The sequence below is a fragment of the Mesoplodon densirostris genome, chromosome 2 (genome assembly GCF_025265405.1).
Source record: "Mesoplodon densirostris isolate mMesDen1 chromosome 2, mMesDen1 primary haplotype, whole genome shotgun sequence".
NCBI lineage: Eukaryota > Metazoa > Chordata > Mammalia > Artiodactyla > Ziphiidae > Mesoplodon > Mesoplodon densirostris.
The window spans coordinates 159,874,739-159,892,308 of record NC_082662.1 but is presented as its reverse complement, the minus strand read 5'-3'; the positions used below and the strand labels follow the sequence as shown (position 1 = coordinate 159,892,308).

Below are 17,570 nucleotides of genomic sequence, written 5' to 3'. Positions count from 1 at the left end.
TTCCCTGAGGAAGAGCAGGCTGCTTCACCCATGGTCTCCATCTCTGTCCATCCCAGCCAGGCATGATTAGCTCACTTATTTTAATGAGTTCAGTTCGGAGACATCAATAATACTAAATATAAAACAGCACACAAAGCATTTCAAAGACCTACATCCAAGCAACCAGAAAAAGTTCCAGTAAAGTTACTAATGGAGGGATGTGTCATTTAGCACCTTCCGGGATTTATAAAAAGTATTCCATGATTTTTTTTTTTAATGATGAAATGAGTCTCGGCAATTACTGTGGACCAAGATTTTTGTTTTTCTTTAACATACTCAAAAATATTCGGGGGCCGATTATCCAGTTTGATCTAGCCCTTTGGATGGGTTTTGCTGTTTTCTTTACTTCCTACTTTTTGGTGGCCCACTTCAGTACTTCAAGTAAAGAATGAAGCTGTTAGCAAATGAATTTAATCCATGCCCCTCTCCTCTCTGTGTGTGTGTGTGTGTGTGTGTGTGTGTGTGTGTTTATATATGTGTGTATATCCTGTTTTAATTGTTGTGGTTCCCTTGTGAGATAGGGATTATTCTCATTTGTCAGATGAGTAAGCTACAGCTTAGAGAAATTAAATGAACTTGCTCAAAGCATCTCAGCTATCTCAGTTGACCCTGAGTCAGTGTGGCCTTATTGAAGAAGGGATGAAGGGTATGGCTGAAGTCCTTGAATTATGTAACAGAGAGAACAGAGACCAATATAAACAACTAAGTTTGAATCAGTATAACCTACAAATGCTCTTAGAATTTTAGAATGTAGCAAATGTGAAGAAATTCCTAAATCTTGTAATGATAAGACCAGTTATAAATTGCAGTAACTTGTGAATTTACAAGTACCGAGTATACTCCATTCATAATTTGGGATGCTGCAAAGCAGAATTCATCATTTTTTTCTGATTGTGTACTTAAAGATTAACCAGAGTTGTTTTTTGTTTGGTCAATTTGGGAGAATCGAATTCTTTCCTTTTTATCTGGTGGCACCTGAGCTTTTTCATTGCCTTAACCTTCTTCTATACCTAGAATTCTAGAGCTGCCAGGCTAAGAAATAACTGTGGTTTTAGGTTTAGCATTCATAATTTAGTATTTCTGCAACTGTAACAAGTACTGCATTATGTCACTTTAACTTCTTCTAAAGTCAGTGTTTCTTCAGTCCCCATCTCCCATGTCTGACTCCAGTCCCCAAAGCCTCTTGTTCCTACCTCCTGAGGAGTAACAGCAGTGTCGATATGGGACGAAAGAAGAAGCCCTAAAATGTTTTTTCAGTAATTTATTGCAGAGCATCAAGAGTACATGCAATACTGCCTTGATGTTTTGTTTTAGACTCTCATAAGGATAAAGATAGCTTCTGAATGGACACTTATTTAACAATATATTTATAAAGTACTAAAAAGCATAAGCAGTTTTATACTAAGATTGCTCATATTCTTATACACTGCAGGAAAAAAAGTAAGATTTCTGTATCTCTGGAGATGATTAGGTTTTTCAAATGACCAACATGCAACTGCAGTAGGAAAAATGTGTGTACTTACAGCTGTTTACATTGTTGTTGACTATGAATCAGGCAGACTTGAATATGGATGTTCATGGAAATTTATTAAGATTTTGACTGAGTCTTGATGTTTCTCATTCTTACTCTTTTAGCTGAAAGAAGTCTTCAGGAAACAGCTAGAGAAGGCAGAATATGAAATAAAGAAGACTACAGCTATCATTGCTGAGTATAAACAGGTAATGTGCCATTGTGGGCTTCGACACTATAAAACTAATTGTTTTGCTCTTTTCTTTGGGAAAAGTTTGTTTGTTTTCAGAGTTTCCAGAACAGTAACTGTACTGCATTGATTATATTTGTTGGCTCATTTTCTCCTCTGAAACAGACAGTGGTTGGAACTGCTTGCTGATAACATGAGAAGTTTAATTGAGCAAAACAATCTGTTGGTTGTTTTCAATGTTTGATAGATTTAGAGGAACAAGAAATCTTATTACCATTGGGATCCTGTCTCTGCCTTACTCAGAAGCTAATTTCCAATAGATCACACTAGTAACATTTGCCTCTTGGCGGAGCACTAAAGTTTAGTCACTATTAAATGGCAACAGCTAGGAGATCCATGAGTCCTTTGCTGTCACAGTAGAGAACATGGGAGCTCTTTTTCCCACATGGCTATATGGCCTTACCCAACAGAGGCCAGTGCTAGCAATTAACCTCCTCTTGTTAACCTGAAAAAGATCTTTTAATGGTGGAGCGGCGCTCTTCTCCTTGAGGACATTTCTAGTCCCATCGCGGGGGAGGGGGGGTGGCGGCGTGTCTCAGAAAGGCTTCATTCCAGCTCCAGTAGTATCTTCCTGTCCCTGCTGGTTATGCTGGGACATGGCAAGGACTCCTCTTGTTGCCGAAGTACTCTGACTGGACTGTTCAAGTTCCAGTTTTCCAGAATTGTTAAGGTACTGTATGCCACCTACTTATCCAGAAATTTCCCTGGGGTCTCCTGCCTCACAGAGGAGTTTGAAGTCTAAGGCTTACTTTTTTTTTTTTTTTTTGCGGTACACGGGCGTCTCACTGCTGTGGCCTCTCCCGTTGCGGAGCACAGGCTCCGGACGCGCAGGCTCAGCGGCCATGGCTCACGGGCCCAGCCGCTCCGTGGCATGTGGGATCTTCCCGGACCGGGGCACGAACCTGTGTCCCCTGCATCGGCAGGCAGACTCTCAACCACTGTGCCACCAGGGAAGCCCTAGGCTTACTTTTTTAAAAAGTGTTTTTTTGCTTATAAATGAAATTTACATTCCTTGTGGAAGTGCAGAAGAGCACAAGGAAAACAAGCCTCCCTTAATCTTGCCAACTAGAAAGAATCACTAAATACACTGAGTATGCTTTGTTGCTATATAAATAAAAATGTAAGTTATATTGTTCATGCATTTTGGGGGAAACTAGTTCATTTGTATATTATGAACACCTTTCCATAAGGATTCTGCCCCTCCATGGAAGATTGCTTAGAAATAAGGCTTCAGAGCTATCTTCTTCTCTTTTATAATCTATTTATATCTATATATCTATATTTACATACAGATGTACAAAATCAATATATGTTTATTTAATGCCTGCTACATGTGAGGCTTGTTACTTTGGAGGAATAAAAGGTAAATTCATTCAATTGCTCTTCTCTGGAAGCTGATCTTGTAATACGGAGGTAAAACCTGTCCATAATTAAGAGGAGAGGGAATTTCTTACATGTGGGAAATGAGGAATCCCTTCCTGGAGAAGGAAGTGAGTTGAGTTGTGCTTCAAAGGCTAGGTGAGGTTTGGGTATCTGGAGATGGAGAAGGAGAGGATGGAAATGGTGGAAAGGTGGAAACAGCATGTGCAAAGGCATGGGAGGTAGATTAGTGACAAAGAGTCTTGTTTAGCAAGAGTTTCAAGTACAGACAAGAGAAGCAAAGGTGAGTTGGGGCCTAGTTCAAGGAAGGTCTTCATGGATAGGCTGAGGAGTTAGGATTTTATTCTGTTTATAGGAGGACAGTGGCATGACCAGGGACATATAATTGGCACTACTCTGTCCAGGGAGAAATGTGGAACCAAGTGGAGAGATGCACGGGCAAAGAAAGACACAGAGCAGTAAGAGGCCAACAGCAGAGTCCAGGGGAGAAAAAAATAGGGCCCTGAACTACTATAAGTAGTAATGAAAATGGAGAAGCAGGAAACACAAGAGTCATTTTTTTGCTAGATAAGGGAAAATACTGGAAGAGATCCTGAGATTTTGAATTTAGGTAACTAGGAGAAGGGCTGGTTAGCCATTAAGCAATAAAAGGAACGTTAAAGACCGTGTGCTATGGAGCTTGCCATTGCTGCAAATGCATTTTTTTCATCATTTTTTCATCAGGCCCTGAGTGGCCACCATATGCAGCACTCTTCAAAGAGCAATCTTTGGGACTATTCTTGAATATTATCTGGCAAGCACTTGAAGTAATGTAAAAGGCAACAGACCCATCTCTTTGAAGACAATTAAACATATAACGTAATCTAAATGCATTCTGTAGTTGGAATTGGCTATTACTGGCTATATGTTTGGGCTTATTTAAAAGGGTTTATTTGTTTGCCAAAATTGCTTGAGAAATCTCTTCTTTTTAACATCAGCCCTATAGTCCTATTTATTGTTTCCAGGCTTAGATCTGGACAAATTGGAGACTGAACTCAACCTGGTCCCAGGTCTCTAGAACTATTTTTGAGTAGACTGGGATTTTTTTTAATGTCCGTTTTGATAATAGTGGTAGAACTTTTATGCTTTTAGTCCAAATTGCCCTTGAAAATTTGACATCCCCTAACTTTTTTATTCCATTTTTTTCCAAAATAAAAAATTCTTATTTCACTCAAGTTTAGCAAGACTTGAACTTCTGTTTTTTTTTTTTTTTTTTTTTTTTGCGGTATGCGGGCCTCTCACTGTTGTGGCCTCCCCCGTTGCGGAGCACAGGCTCCGGACGCGCAGGCTCAGCGGCCATGGCTCACGGGCCCAGCCGCTCCGCGGCATATGGGATCCTCCCAGACCGGGGCACGAACCCGTATCCCCTGCATCGGCAGGCGGACTCTCAACCACTTGCGCCACCAGGGAGGCCCTGTTTTCTTTTTTTAATACAACTTTAGGGGGCTTTGAAAGCACTTATTTCTGTCTGTTCCTGGTACTTGTTAGCACCTTATTTCAGAATCAGTAATAATGAGATGTTATTTAATGGTGCTCTATATTAAACCCTTCACATACATTTTCTTTCTCACTGATTATCACAGCACAGCACTTTTCAGTCATGAAGAAATTCAGAATTCTTTTCATCAGATTCCTAGGATAGTACCTTGCCCAAAGTAGATACTCAGCAAAGATTCTATAGATTGATTCCAAAGTGAGGACAGGAATTCACTGGGACCAGTCACGGAAGCTAGTGACAGAAAGAAAGCAAGTCTACCCCATGTGTTTCTTCTACTGATCGAGATAGAGGTGTGCTTTACACACGGAACACTCTCAGGCTTTCTGCTGCTTGTTTTATGGGAATGACCGGCATTTGCAGTGCTACTCATTTGCAAAATTTCTTATAGCATCCGAGATGTGAGTGAATAAACAGCTGTGTGCACATGCTACAAGAGACATTCTACTTTCTAGTAAAGTAGCTCTTTTCTTTCTTGTAGATCTGTTCCCAGTTGAGTACCAGACTGGAGAAACAGCAAGCAGCCAGCAAGGAGGAGATGGAAGTGGTAAAGGTGAGGAAGAATGAAACAGTCCTGTGATACACTTTCTTCCAAATTCATGTAGTCTTGAGTGGGCACCTGATAGGAGGATCCCAATATATGGTCATGCACCACAGGCAGGACAGCCTGTAGACACGACCGCACCCCACCTTTGTTTTAAAGGAGTTAGGAATTAGGGTGAATAGGGTCCCTCTTCTGACTGGGGTGTGGGCCAGATGAAAGGTTATGTTCCCAGAAATATTTTGGGCTGTCAGAGACAGGTAACAGGAAAGGAGGTAGGATTTCAGCATTGTCACAAGAGGCCCCTGAGCTTTCTTGGTTGTTGGAAACCTGGAAACCCGAACCCTCAGCAGCCTGCATCCCAACTGTGCCTGAATTGATGTGACTTCATTGTACAACCCAGTAGGATCATCCCATTAATCTCTTAAACAGTGGACACCATGGGCAGTATAGAACTCAGCTGGAGGAAACACGTTGGGTAACTGATTTTTCCACCAAAAGTAGATATTTGTTTTTAAAGAAAATGTGCAGCATTTATTTCTCTGCTGCCCCCTGGTGGTAAAACTCCTTATGGTGATTACCTACTTGAAAAAAGTGATTGTTTATTGTATAGAAAAAGCAGTAAACCAAGCTCTTGGGGCCAGTGTTACAGAAACCTGATATAATTCTATTTGAATATATTCAGCTTTATACTAGTAAATAAATGCATTCTAGGCACTTTCGTATATCACTTAACTTGACAAGTTATTTAACCTCTCTCAGATTTATTTTGTGTTCTGTAAAATAGAGATAATATTACCTACCTCATAAGGTCATTTTGAAGATTAAATAAGATCCTGTTAATAAAGTGCTTAGTCTAGTACTTGGCACACAATAAATGCTCAGTAAATACATATTTTTAAAGTTGTAACCTGAAAATCTGAGACATGAGAACTGAAAATAGGAACTTTGTTCTGAGAAGGTGACTTTTTGGGATTCAGGCCTGGGAGACATGCTTGGACATATCAAGAGGAAGAATTTCATGACCAGCTGAATATGGAGTGAAGGAGAAGCTAATGGAAAGATGACACCAAAGTCTTTAGGCCTAAATGGTGGGGTAATGCACAGTGACACAGAAGTGTGGGCAGAGTTACTTTGTGTGTGTGTGTGAAGAGAGGGGTATAGTTACAGTTATGGACATGCTGAGCTTGTAACAGTAGGACATCAAAATAGATCAAAATTCTGTAGTATCTCTTTTTTTTTTTTTTGCGGTATGCGGGCCTCTCACTGTTGTGGCCTCTCCCGTTGCGGAGCACAGGCTCCAGACACGCAGGCTCAGTGGCCATGGCTCACGGGCCCAGCCGCTCTGCGGCATGTGGGATCCTCCCAGACCAGGGCACGAACTCGTGTTCCCTGCAGCAGCAGGCGGACTCTCAACCACTGCGCCACCAGGGAAGCCCTGTAGTATCTCTTATCTCTAAACTTTTTGAAGATATTTTAAGAAAACAGTAGCACTGTTGTTTTGAAAAGAGTTGCCATTGTTCAGTGCTCTGTGCCTGATTGGCCATCCAGGCATGTGGCGGAGTTGCTTTTATCACCTTGAACAATAATGATCATCTTCACTTAAAGTTGAACAAAAGGACATATACTACACTTGTTGCAGGGGTAGACTTAGGTTAGTCATAATGACCTTCCTCAGTCTACCACAGGGAAGTTACTTAAACTCTTAAATTTCTTCATTTGTAAAATGGGGGTGATAACATCTAATCATAACTAAATGAGGTAATGCATGTAGCATATATGCCATGGGGCTTGGCGTCTAGTAAGGATAATGGTAGTACAAAGTTTCTAGAAAAGATTTCAAATAAATGCTATAATACTTTCTATCCCCAGAGTCTCTCTAGAGATACTGTAAGAAAAAGTAGCACCTGTCTTGGATAGTTGGGTTTTGTGCCAACTATAACCATTTTGGTCATAGCACAAGAAAAATAATTACTTTTATAAATGGGCCTGCATTTGATGACCACAAGCAGTGTCTAAAGAAAAATCATATTGCATTGTTTCAGGACATGATTTATGCTGTGAAATGCAGTTTGATATTGGTTATCTCTTTTGGATATTTCAGGGTAAGATGATGGCATGTAAACACTGCAGTGACATTTTTAGCAAGGAGGGTGCTTTGAAAGTAGCAGCCGTAAGCAGAGAGGACCAGGGAATTGAATTGGATGATGAGAAGGACTCTCTTAAGAAGCAACTGAGGGAGATGGAGCTGGAATTGGCACAAACCAAACTGCAGCTGGTGGAGGCCAAGTGTAAAATCCAGGTTGGTGATTTGATAAAAGATCAATTAAAAAAATAAACAGTTAGTGGTCTAGGATAGTCTAGTACTGTAGAGTCGGCCTATCGAGCTCAGAATCATACGATGTTACCATATAAGATGAATACATTTTCTGCCCACAAATGAGTTGCATTTTACATCTTTTTTTTTTTTTTTTTTTTTTTTTGCGGTACGCGGGCCTCTCACTGTTGTGGCCTCTCCCATTGCGGAGCACAGGCTCCGGACGCGCAGGCTCAGCAGCCATGGCTCACGGGCCCAGCCGCTCGCGGCATGTGGGATCCTCCTGGACCGGGGCACGAACCCGTGTCCCCTGCATCGGCAGGTGGACTCTCAACCACTGCGCCACCAGGGAAGCCCTTACATCATTTTTAAACACTGATATAAACACATAGTTTTAAATAAAATTTTAATAACTAAAATTATATATATCTTGTGAGAACTTAAGCATATGCCTTTTTAGTTTACCCTGATATTTTTTGGCCATGGTCCTTTCCCATTGAACTTGGTCGCTTAGCTGACCCTGAAAGTTGAAAGGCCAAACCCCTCCTGTTATCCTTCCCCTGATAGTTGAACGTTGGCTGACAGCCATTCTTTTCTTTCTTTGGAGCTTCTTTTCATCTTTACCTGATTTTGCCAAATCCCTTTCCCCATAACCTCTTTCCATATTGGAGGATATCAGAGTTAGAAAAGCAGTCCTGGCTTCTGATGGACTGTTCCCACTTCCTTCTTACCAGTGACCCTCACCCTTGCCGTATCCTGCCATGGCACCTGCTGCACCACACTAACGATCCTGAACTCTTTCTGCTTCTGACCTTGTACGTCCTCAAGGGCACAGGCCATGTGTTTGGAACTAGAATTTATTCATGCTTACACTATCAGGAAAAATTCATTCCATCTGTATGTTTACGTTTACCTGTGGTTTTAAACATCTTCTCTTAGGCTGTAGCCTAAACCTAGATTTAGACCTAAATTGCCGGGGGAAAAAAGGATAAAATGAGGTTTCATTTCACTGATCAGAGAAAGCATACATTCTGGTTTTTAGTGGTAATTCTTTTAGCTCTAATTATTTTTCTTGCATTCAGAAGCCAACTAAATCTCACCTGGGTTTTGTAGGAAGAAAACTGCGGCTGTGTAGACCTGTGGATTCCAAAAAGCTATACTCTAATTTTTTTTGGCAGAGAGAAGATATTTATATAACTCAGATGATTTTCTTTCTTGAATTAGGAACTTGAACATCAGAGGGGAGCCCTTATGAATGAAATCCAAGCTGCAAAAAACTCTTGGTTTAGCAAAACCCTTAACTCTATCAAAACGGCCACGGGAACGCAGCCACTGCAGCCGCCACAGGCCACCCAGCCCCCCAAGGAGAGCACATAGGTCCAGCCTCACCCAAGTACAAGAGCACAACGATCAAAGCAACGGAAACCCAGGATGATTCCTGGTGTCCCTTTAAAAGGAAGGAAAGGAGGCCAGAAAGCAAGCCAGGATCTTTCAGTAGCTCTTACTCTTTCTTGTTTGACACTTTTAAAAAAGGGATGTTATTTAAACTAACCTGATTTATGTCGAATACCTGTTTTTGTGCTTCTTCATGGAAGACTGTGTTCCGATCCATCATAGTATTACACATTATTTTACATGCCTGATGTTTGGTTGGAAATAAGTAATTCAGAACTAAATGCTTTTTATTTAGAACTAATTATTCATATTATTTTTATCTTACATAAAAATGGAGTTGTCTTTTATTCCAAGTTTGAAGTGATAGGCAGGTATTTGTCACAGCAAGAAAAAGAGATTGCAACCTAAACCTCTTAACTTTTCAGGATTCATTCAGATAAAGCACATTGTGAGACCAGTCATGACCACTGTCAGGTTTCCTCCTGAAAGTGATGCCCAGGATAGCGGTAATCCTATCCAAAGGAAAGAACAGACCTGGGATTGAACAGTTCCCAAAGACAGTTTATTTTCATTTTCTGTTGGGTACATGTGGAAATGAAGTGCCAAGAACCATGGAATAAGATAGGCTATTGAAAACACACACTAGATAAAAAGAACTGAGATTTTGATAAATGCAGGATAAAAGAAATCATTTTGGTCCTGGTCTTCTAACAGGTCCTTTTAAGAACTCCACATGGGAATTGCGAGTTCCTAAGTAAGAACACAGTTGTGACTTCTGACAAATGTAAAGTCAGAAGTGGATATTATGAGTTGCATCTTTAGGAAACCTTCACCAGGGAAGCCTAGAAAGGCCCTAGAAAGGAACAGCTGTTGTGCTTAGAATGGAATGTAGAACCAGGGACAGAGTATTCATTTAATGTTGACATATACTTGCTAAGGAACACTAATATACTGTAACTTTGTTAAAGTTATGAAATGGGAAATAGAAGTCAGCTTCATATCATCTTAGTTTAATATTAGGCAACTTTTTCTGATTTCTGTAGCTTCCTAAAAATGTGCCCTTTGTACCCCTAGATGAAGAGATGCAAATGCATTTGTAACATTTTTGCTTGCATATATAACCTTTATAGAAATGCTTATCTCATGGAAAGGTAAAGCTATTGTTTAAAAGTTGATGGAAATATTTTTTTCAATTATATTTAACATGTCTTTATAAATAGTCCTTGCAGGAAATCCTTTGGTAAGGGAAAAACTAATTTTCCCATTTTTTAAGCTATTTTGGAGGGCTTTGGTCCTTTACAGCAACCAAACTACTGTCAGCTATGTATAGTAACATTTATTGATACTCATGCTTGGCTTCACTGTTGAACATATTCTTTGCAAAGTATCTCAAACTCTGTAGTGCCAGAGTGACTCTCATCTGTGCCATATGTTGCAGTTAAAAGTAACACACTCTTGGAAGTAAAAATCATCTAAGAGCCATCTCAACTCCAGGAGCATGTACTACAAGTTGTTCATGATGGATCCTTTCCTCTAAAGTAATCATTAAACTCTAAAAAGTGAAATCCCCTTCATCGGTAAGTGTTCGTATCATCTACAGCCCATAAAACTGATGTGGTTGTTTGTTATCCTTCCTTACACTCATCAAATTAATACTTTTCTTATAGAGTTCTTTTTTTTTTGTCCTGACATCTCTCATCATAGTTTTCATTTCCTTTCACCCAAAAGGAAAATAGCATTCTGAGTATCTGTGTTGACTTTAACATTCCCAACATGGTGGTTTAGAAAAATTAACTTTTTTTTCTTTTTTTTTTTTTTTTTTTTGCAGAATATAATGGCTAGAAAATTGCATCTTGGTACTTGTTTCTGTAAATCTTTTAATAGAGTTTGTTAGCTTTACTGGTACTTTATGCTTTGATCCCAAGAAGCCTTGTACAAGTTGCCTTATCAGATGGCTAGCTAAATTAAATGTTCTTTTGTGTTTTGTGAATCTCCTAATTCTACTGTACAGAGCTCTTTTTACATTTCACAGAATGCCTAAATTGCATAATTTTCCTTAAATGGTAGTTGAGAGAGAAATAGCTCTAGGTCCAGTTCTTATCTGTAGACCTGGCTCAATTTCATAGCCCATTACATTTTTTTCTTTAAACAAAATAACTAAGTACATATATTCCAAATGTTTAATAAATCTGTCTTTTTCATTTTCTTTTAACTCTTTTAAAAGATTACAGTGGCCATCCATAGATTTTTTTTTTCCTTTTCCAGTTCCATATCATACTTGGGTATGTGTATTGGTACCATAGTCTAAACTGTCCCTCACTGCAATGTCTTTGGGTAAGTAGCAATAGCAAATACAGAAGGAAAGAAAATTCAAAAGTTGGTGTATGATATTATTCATACAATATTATAATAGCACTATCCCAGACCCCATGCCCTTCACCATGTGTTGTTTGAAAATTCATGCATTCCAGCATTAAATAACTGCTAGTTTTAATTTCTCTTCTTTTGAAGTATATTTGAGAATTGTTACTCTTCTCTTGATTTCTTTTAGAAAGAGATTGACCAGCTCAAATATCCAGGAAATTTTCCGATACTCTAGAGTGTTTTTCATCTTTTCCTAGCATACATTATATAAAACATTCCTCCAAAAATCCAACATTTGCAACATTCTGAGAAGTGACGATTTCTCCTTTCATTAAATTCTGCAGAATAACTTAAGAGAATGAAATTCAATTGGATAATTCAGTCATTAGCTTTTATATCTTGAGAATCTTAACACATTTCCTTAAAGCTGAAAGAAACCAAGCTGAATTTTGCAGTGCATATGTTTGCTAGCTTCCCACATCCTGAGCCATGGCACAATTTGGTTATATTTAGTTACATACAATTTAATGCAAATAAATTCTCAGTTACCTAATGGTCTGTATATGAATGCCTATCAGAAACATTAATAGGAATGTCACATAGGCTTATGACCCTATCTTTCCATGAAACCAATAATTCTCTTCATCTCTCCCAACTATTAAGTTAGTAATTTGTTCTGCATTGGCTTTCTTAAATTTCCATAATAAAGTAGAAAAGTAATGTTTGTACTGATGTTGGGGTATTTAATAGTATTTTTCTTGTTTCATTGTTTTCAAAAATTCCATCCTCTTATACTGTGTATTAATATTCATTTTTCTCAAACCCTTACTCCATTTTCTTAAAATACTTTCTAGTTAATAACTAGTAGCTTCATTTCCTACCTAAAGTAAGAAAAACAAGAGAATACACAGTTTAGGGCACAAGAGATGAGAGTTAGATCCTTTAAGGAATTGATTAGTTACTGAGGATGAGAATCGCATATGTATCTAATGTAAGGGATTGAGTTTTCTTTTTCTTGAGCTGAAATCAGTCTACTCATTATTCTGCTAAGGTGGTTGTCTGATTTCAAGACCCTTTTAGGGAAAAAAAGCTTTCAAAAAATTAAGTACCCTGTTTGTTTTATCTTTCTGGAAAATAACACTTTTAATTACTTAGTAAGATTATTCTGTTGTATAACTTACTCTTAAAAAAAAAACCACTCTAAAGTAGCTCCAATTCTCTTGCTTCAATTACAGGTAAATGAGAGCATGGACAAACTCTGTTGTTTGATTTGAATGCTGTGAGATTTGTGTATGTGTGTGTGATTGGTAGAATTTTATATGGAGTATCCCTGCCTCTTTGGTATACCCAGGTACCATGCAACTGAATATGTACATGGCGATCAGATACAGAAGGCCAGGCACAACTCAGTGGCCTGTGTTTCCTACTACCAGATATATAAAACTCTTTCTCTCTAGTTGCCATGCTGATTGTCACATTGAACTGGAACTGCTTGAAAACATCCTTCCTCTCTCATAGTGGCTTCCATATAATATAGGTAAAGCCCTTAGGGATTTCCTTATCTTTCAAGAGCTACCAAAATGAATACTTCAGTGCAGGCTGCACCTCAATAGGAGATGATGATCTTGAGTTGTAAGGAGAAAAGTGGATGTTTATGAGTAGCTTAGTGACTACAGTCAATTGTCAGAAGTCCCTTTCTTAGCTTCCATCTAAAAGACTACACGTCAAGCTTATCTCCAAATGTATTTGCTACCTGCTATAAAAACATGTTCATCAACATGTCCTACTCTCCCCACCTCCACCCCTGGTTTATCATTAGTGGTATTCTGAAAACGTTAAGAAAAAAGAATCATTGAGTAGAAGATGAATATTTTGAGTTACTTTCCTTTTTCATTGGCAGTAAGTTAACATGTAAAATCTTTTCTGTTAAAATGTAACTTTTAATAACTATATATTATATATGGAATAAAATATAGGAAACTGAATGATAAGGACATAAACACATCAAGACTCTGGTGTCATGTGAAAGCACAAGAATAAAGCCTGGAAATGGCCCCAGAATCCAAGATCCCAATAGCCTTTGCATCAGTTTCTCTATTTTTGGTATTTTGCATAATGTATGAATCCTTAGTTCAGATAAGGAAGAAAGTTTCTCAGTCAGCCCCACGTCATTTCTTTCAACTCCTACCTTTCCCTTGCTGAGGAGGTAGTAGAAATTCTGTGCCATCTATTTTTATGAATTCTATGATTTTGCCCATGGCTTCTCCAGTGAAAACAGGTTCCAGAATAAAGGAGTTGATTAGCTCAAACAGTGCTAATTGACTTCAAAAGAAATTAGTGAGCAGCCTCTCTCCTCTGTCAACACTGACCAATTAGATGTTTCCATAATTCCATGTATTATGTATAGTACACTCTATAAATGTAAATGTAATGCTTGTTTAAAAAAAGTGCAATTTATTGTACATTGTCCCAACAAATGTTTACTTTTATAATTGTTATGAACTTGAATTGGATTAGTATCTTGTTTTCATGTGTGAATGAAGCCTTGTGAAATAAACAAATGCAACCGAGAAGGTAGCAAGATGACTGTTTTTGTGAGCCAGTGATGTTTTCAATGCTTTGTGTTGCTCCTTTGGCCCCATTAAGCAGTAATAAACATTTGTTCTGAAATCCATATGGCTTTTTAATTTTTTTCTAGTTGATTTTATTCTGAATCAGCTGAACCCAATGTTTGTGAAAAACTTATCTGACACTAGACTCTAGTGAATTTAGCAAGAAGAAATGTACAGGAGTTTGCTCCAGGTTATACCCTGCAAAATGATAATCTGTACAGCAGGTACAACCAAGTGCCCTGTATTCCTCTCTATAGTGATTCCTTGGTTGCAAGTAACAAACTCTCTTAAGCTAGCTTAATAATAATAAGGCAATTAATTAAAAGGAAAAAAGTATATTTAGCTCATAGCTACCAAAGGCCAAACCATTGGGCCTGAAGAGGCACGGGGACAAGGGACTGAACTGCCATCAGCAACCTAAGCAATTGTTCTGATAATCACTCTTCTGCTTGTCTTGCCAGGTGATGCTTATCTGCTGCTGCTTCTCTCTCTGAAAAGACGCATCCCCTGCTTCTAAGTGCACAACTTCCAAGTTTACATGTCCTCTCTTCAAGTGACCAGCAGAGATGGGCTGGCATCTCAGTGTCCCAGTTTCAAAATCTTGCAAAAATCTGATTGGCTAATCCTGGATTGGGTGGCTGCTGCTCACCTTTCAGAGTACAGCACAGTGGGTGACATCATATAATTCAAACAGAACTCCAGAGGCTCTCTTGAAGTGGAGGCAGGGTGCAGAGAATCCCTATTTGCATTTTGTTCTAATTTGCATTTTGCTTTGGGTGTCCATGGAACCGAATGAATGCCAGATTAGTCAGCTCCTCTTAGAATTCAGCATGTATTAAAAAATAGTAATCAGAGATTGTAAAATTAGTTTGCGGCCCACACCCAGCCACAGACATCTTTTGTTTGGCCTATGCAGTATTTTAAAAAATGAGAAGTTTTACATAAAAATTAAACAGTCGGGGCTTCCCTGGTGGCGCAGTGGTTGAGAGTCTGCCTGCCGATGCAGGGGACACGGGTTCGTGCCCCGGTCCGGGAGGATCCCACGTGCCGCGATCGGCTGGGCCCGTGAGCCATGGCCGCTGAGCCTGCGTGTCCGGAGCCTGTGCTCCGCAACGGGAGAGGCCACAACAGTGAGAGGCCCACGTACCGCAAAAAAAAAAAAAGTCAAATTATTCAGAAAATATCTACTGAGCTTGGCAGTGAGGAGGTCATGAATGGTCTTGACATGAACAGTAAGTGGAACTTACTGTTCATTATTGATTAAAGGCCCTACACTTAGTGAAGTTACCTGTTAACCTGTAGATTTTTGTCCAGTAGGGATGCAAATCCCTATTTTCTTTCCAGTGGAATAGATGACTCGAAAGGTTATGTATAGTTTACTACCCTGTAGGACATTAACTAGTTTGTGTCTAACTTTGCAACCTTACACTAATATTCCATTGTTAAATTGCCTAAAGTACCCACCTGTGCAAATGTACTCTTTGAGTTTTAAGAACTTGTTGCTACCCTGGTGGTTTATGCAATGAATTGCATAAAATATTTGTTAATATTTGTTTTATATTTGCATGAGAATCTTGATTTCACCTTTTTGAAATTATACTTTAACAAAACTTTTCAGTACTGTCAAAGGGACACTCAGAGCAAAATCTTTTGAAAGTTTACTTGCAAAGAAAGTTTGCAAGGAAGTTCAGGCTTTAGAAGAACAAGCTCGCCAAATAGAAATTACAACTATTTATAGGAAAAAACTACACAATTTCCAAGTATAGAATCTATAATTAGTTTGTTCATGGTGGGAAAACAGCAGTTCTCACACTACTATCCATATTTTTAGACATCAGCATTGCAAAAGTCAGAGATAAAGTGTTTGTTTGATTTTAGGGAGTCCAATTTTACAGGAAAGGCTCAGGTTCAGAATTTCATTTATTTGGGAGACTAGAACTAGACACAATGACCCTGATGTGTGTATGTCTTGTTGATGATGTTTTGTTTTTGATTTATCTCAGGATGCAAAGTTCTTAATTTTTTTTTCTTGACTTTGGGATCTGATGTACCCAATTACTCCTAATGGTAGCAGGGCAAGAAGTCAGTTTGCTTCTACATGATAGATGTAAGGACAATTATAGGATACAGCTGGAGAGAAGCAGCATGGAGTTTGTTGAACCTTAAGAACGGGAATTATGAGGTGTTTTAAATGCTGGCACAAAAGGAAGATAGAAAAAGGTTTGTGACGATCTGGAGGAAAACCATTCCAGACAGGAAGCACAGAGTACAGGCCTGGAGGTGAGAACAAACTCAGTGGATTCAAGGAGTAACAAAAATGCCACTGTTTAAACCAGGGAGAGGGGAAACTGGTGAGAGATGAGTTCCGTGAGATAAAGGAACTCATAAAGGTGAGATATAAGATCATGCAAAACATTCCAGGTTATGTAAGGAGTTTGGACTTTATTCTAAGCCTAACAGGAAGTTATTGGAGGTTTTTAAGCAAAGGGATATAATCATTTGAAAAGATTACTGTGGCTATCCTGTGGAAAACTAACCGTAAAGGCACAGCGGGGAAGCAGAGAAACCAGCTAGGAGGCTAAAAATCCAGACAAAATAATGATGTCTTGGTCTCAGGTAGTAGCAGTGGAGATTGTGAGAAGTGGTTTTATTTATTTTTTTTTTAAATTTAATCATTTAATGAGGTAATTAAAATTTTGAGTCTGATATCTTTTAAATATTTTCAGTGTTTTTAAACTTAATTTCACTTTTATACTCACTAGAAATTAAAAAGGAATTTGTCCAGAGTAGCAACCACCTTTCTTAATAGTATGATGTAGAAAGGGAGTTTATCTTTAATTTTTCAATTGGAGTATAGTTGCTTTACAGTGTTGTGTGTTAGTTTCTACTGTACAGCAAAGTGAATCAACTATACGTATACATATATGCCTTCTTTTTTGGATTTCCTTCCCATTTAGGTCACCGCAAAGCACTTAGTAGAGTTCCCTGTGCTCTACAGTAGGTTCTCATTAGTTATCTACTTTATACATAGTATCAATAGTGTATATATGTCAATCCCCATCTCCCAATTCATCCCACCCCCCCTTCCCCATTGGTATCCATACATTTGTTCTCTACATGTGTCTATTTCTGCTTTGCAAATAAGATCATCTATACCACTTTTCCACATATGTGCATTAGTATATGATACTTGTTTTTCTGACTTACTTCACTCTGTATGACAGTCTCTAAGTCTATCCACATCTCTACAAATTCCCCAATTTCATTCCTTTTAATGGCTGAGTAATATTCCATGGTATATATGTACCACATCTTCTTTATCCATTCCTCTGTTGATGGGCATTTAGGTTGCTTCCATGTCCTGGCTATTGTAAATAGTGCTGCAGTGAACATTGGGGTCCATGTGTCTTTTTGAATTATGTTTTTCTCAGGGTATATGCCCAGTAGTGGGATTGCTGGGTCATATGGTAGTTCTATTTTTAGTTTCTTAAGGAACCTCCATATTGTTCTCCGTAGTGGTTGTATCAGTTTACATTCCCGCCAACAGTACAAGAGGCTTCCCTTTTCTCCACACCCTCTGCAGCATTTATTGTTTGTAGATGTTTTTTTAAAACATCTTTTTTTTGTT

The 17,570-nt window shown here is 38.6% G+C and overlaps 1 protein-coding gene across 6 annotated transcripts in view; it reads left to right on the top strand.

Annotated features, from left to right (window-relative positions):
- RABGAP1L (RAB GTPase activating protein 1 like) overlaps window positions 1-14,465 on the top strand; it is a 694,034-nt gene extending 679,569 nt beyond the window's left edge. For 3 of the 6 annotated variants that reach the window (XM_060091228.1, XM_060091230.1, XM_060091229.1), the window contains 4 exons: window positions 1,675-1,758; window positions 5,195-5,266; window positions 7,359-7,556; window positions 8,796-13,961. In XM_060091228.1, the coding sequence (XP_059947211.1) occupies window positions 1,675-1,758; window positions 5,195-5,266; window positions 7,359-7,556; window positions 8,796-8,948 (507 nt within the window). In that variant the 3' untranslated portion in view covers window positions 8,949-13,961. Of the gene's footprint in view, window positions 1-1,674; window positions 1,759-5,194; window positions 5,267-7,358; window positions 7,557-8,795; window positions 13,962-14,403 lie in introns of those variants that run through there. The other 3 variants (XM_060091224.1, XM_060091223.1, XM_060091226.1) reach the window with 2 other exon arrangements.
- Window positions 14,466-17,570: the final 3,105 nt, after the last annotated feature.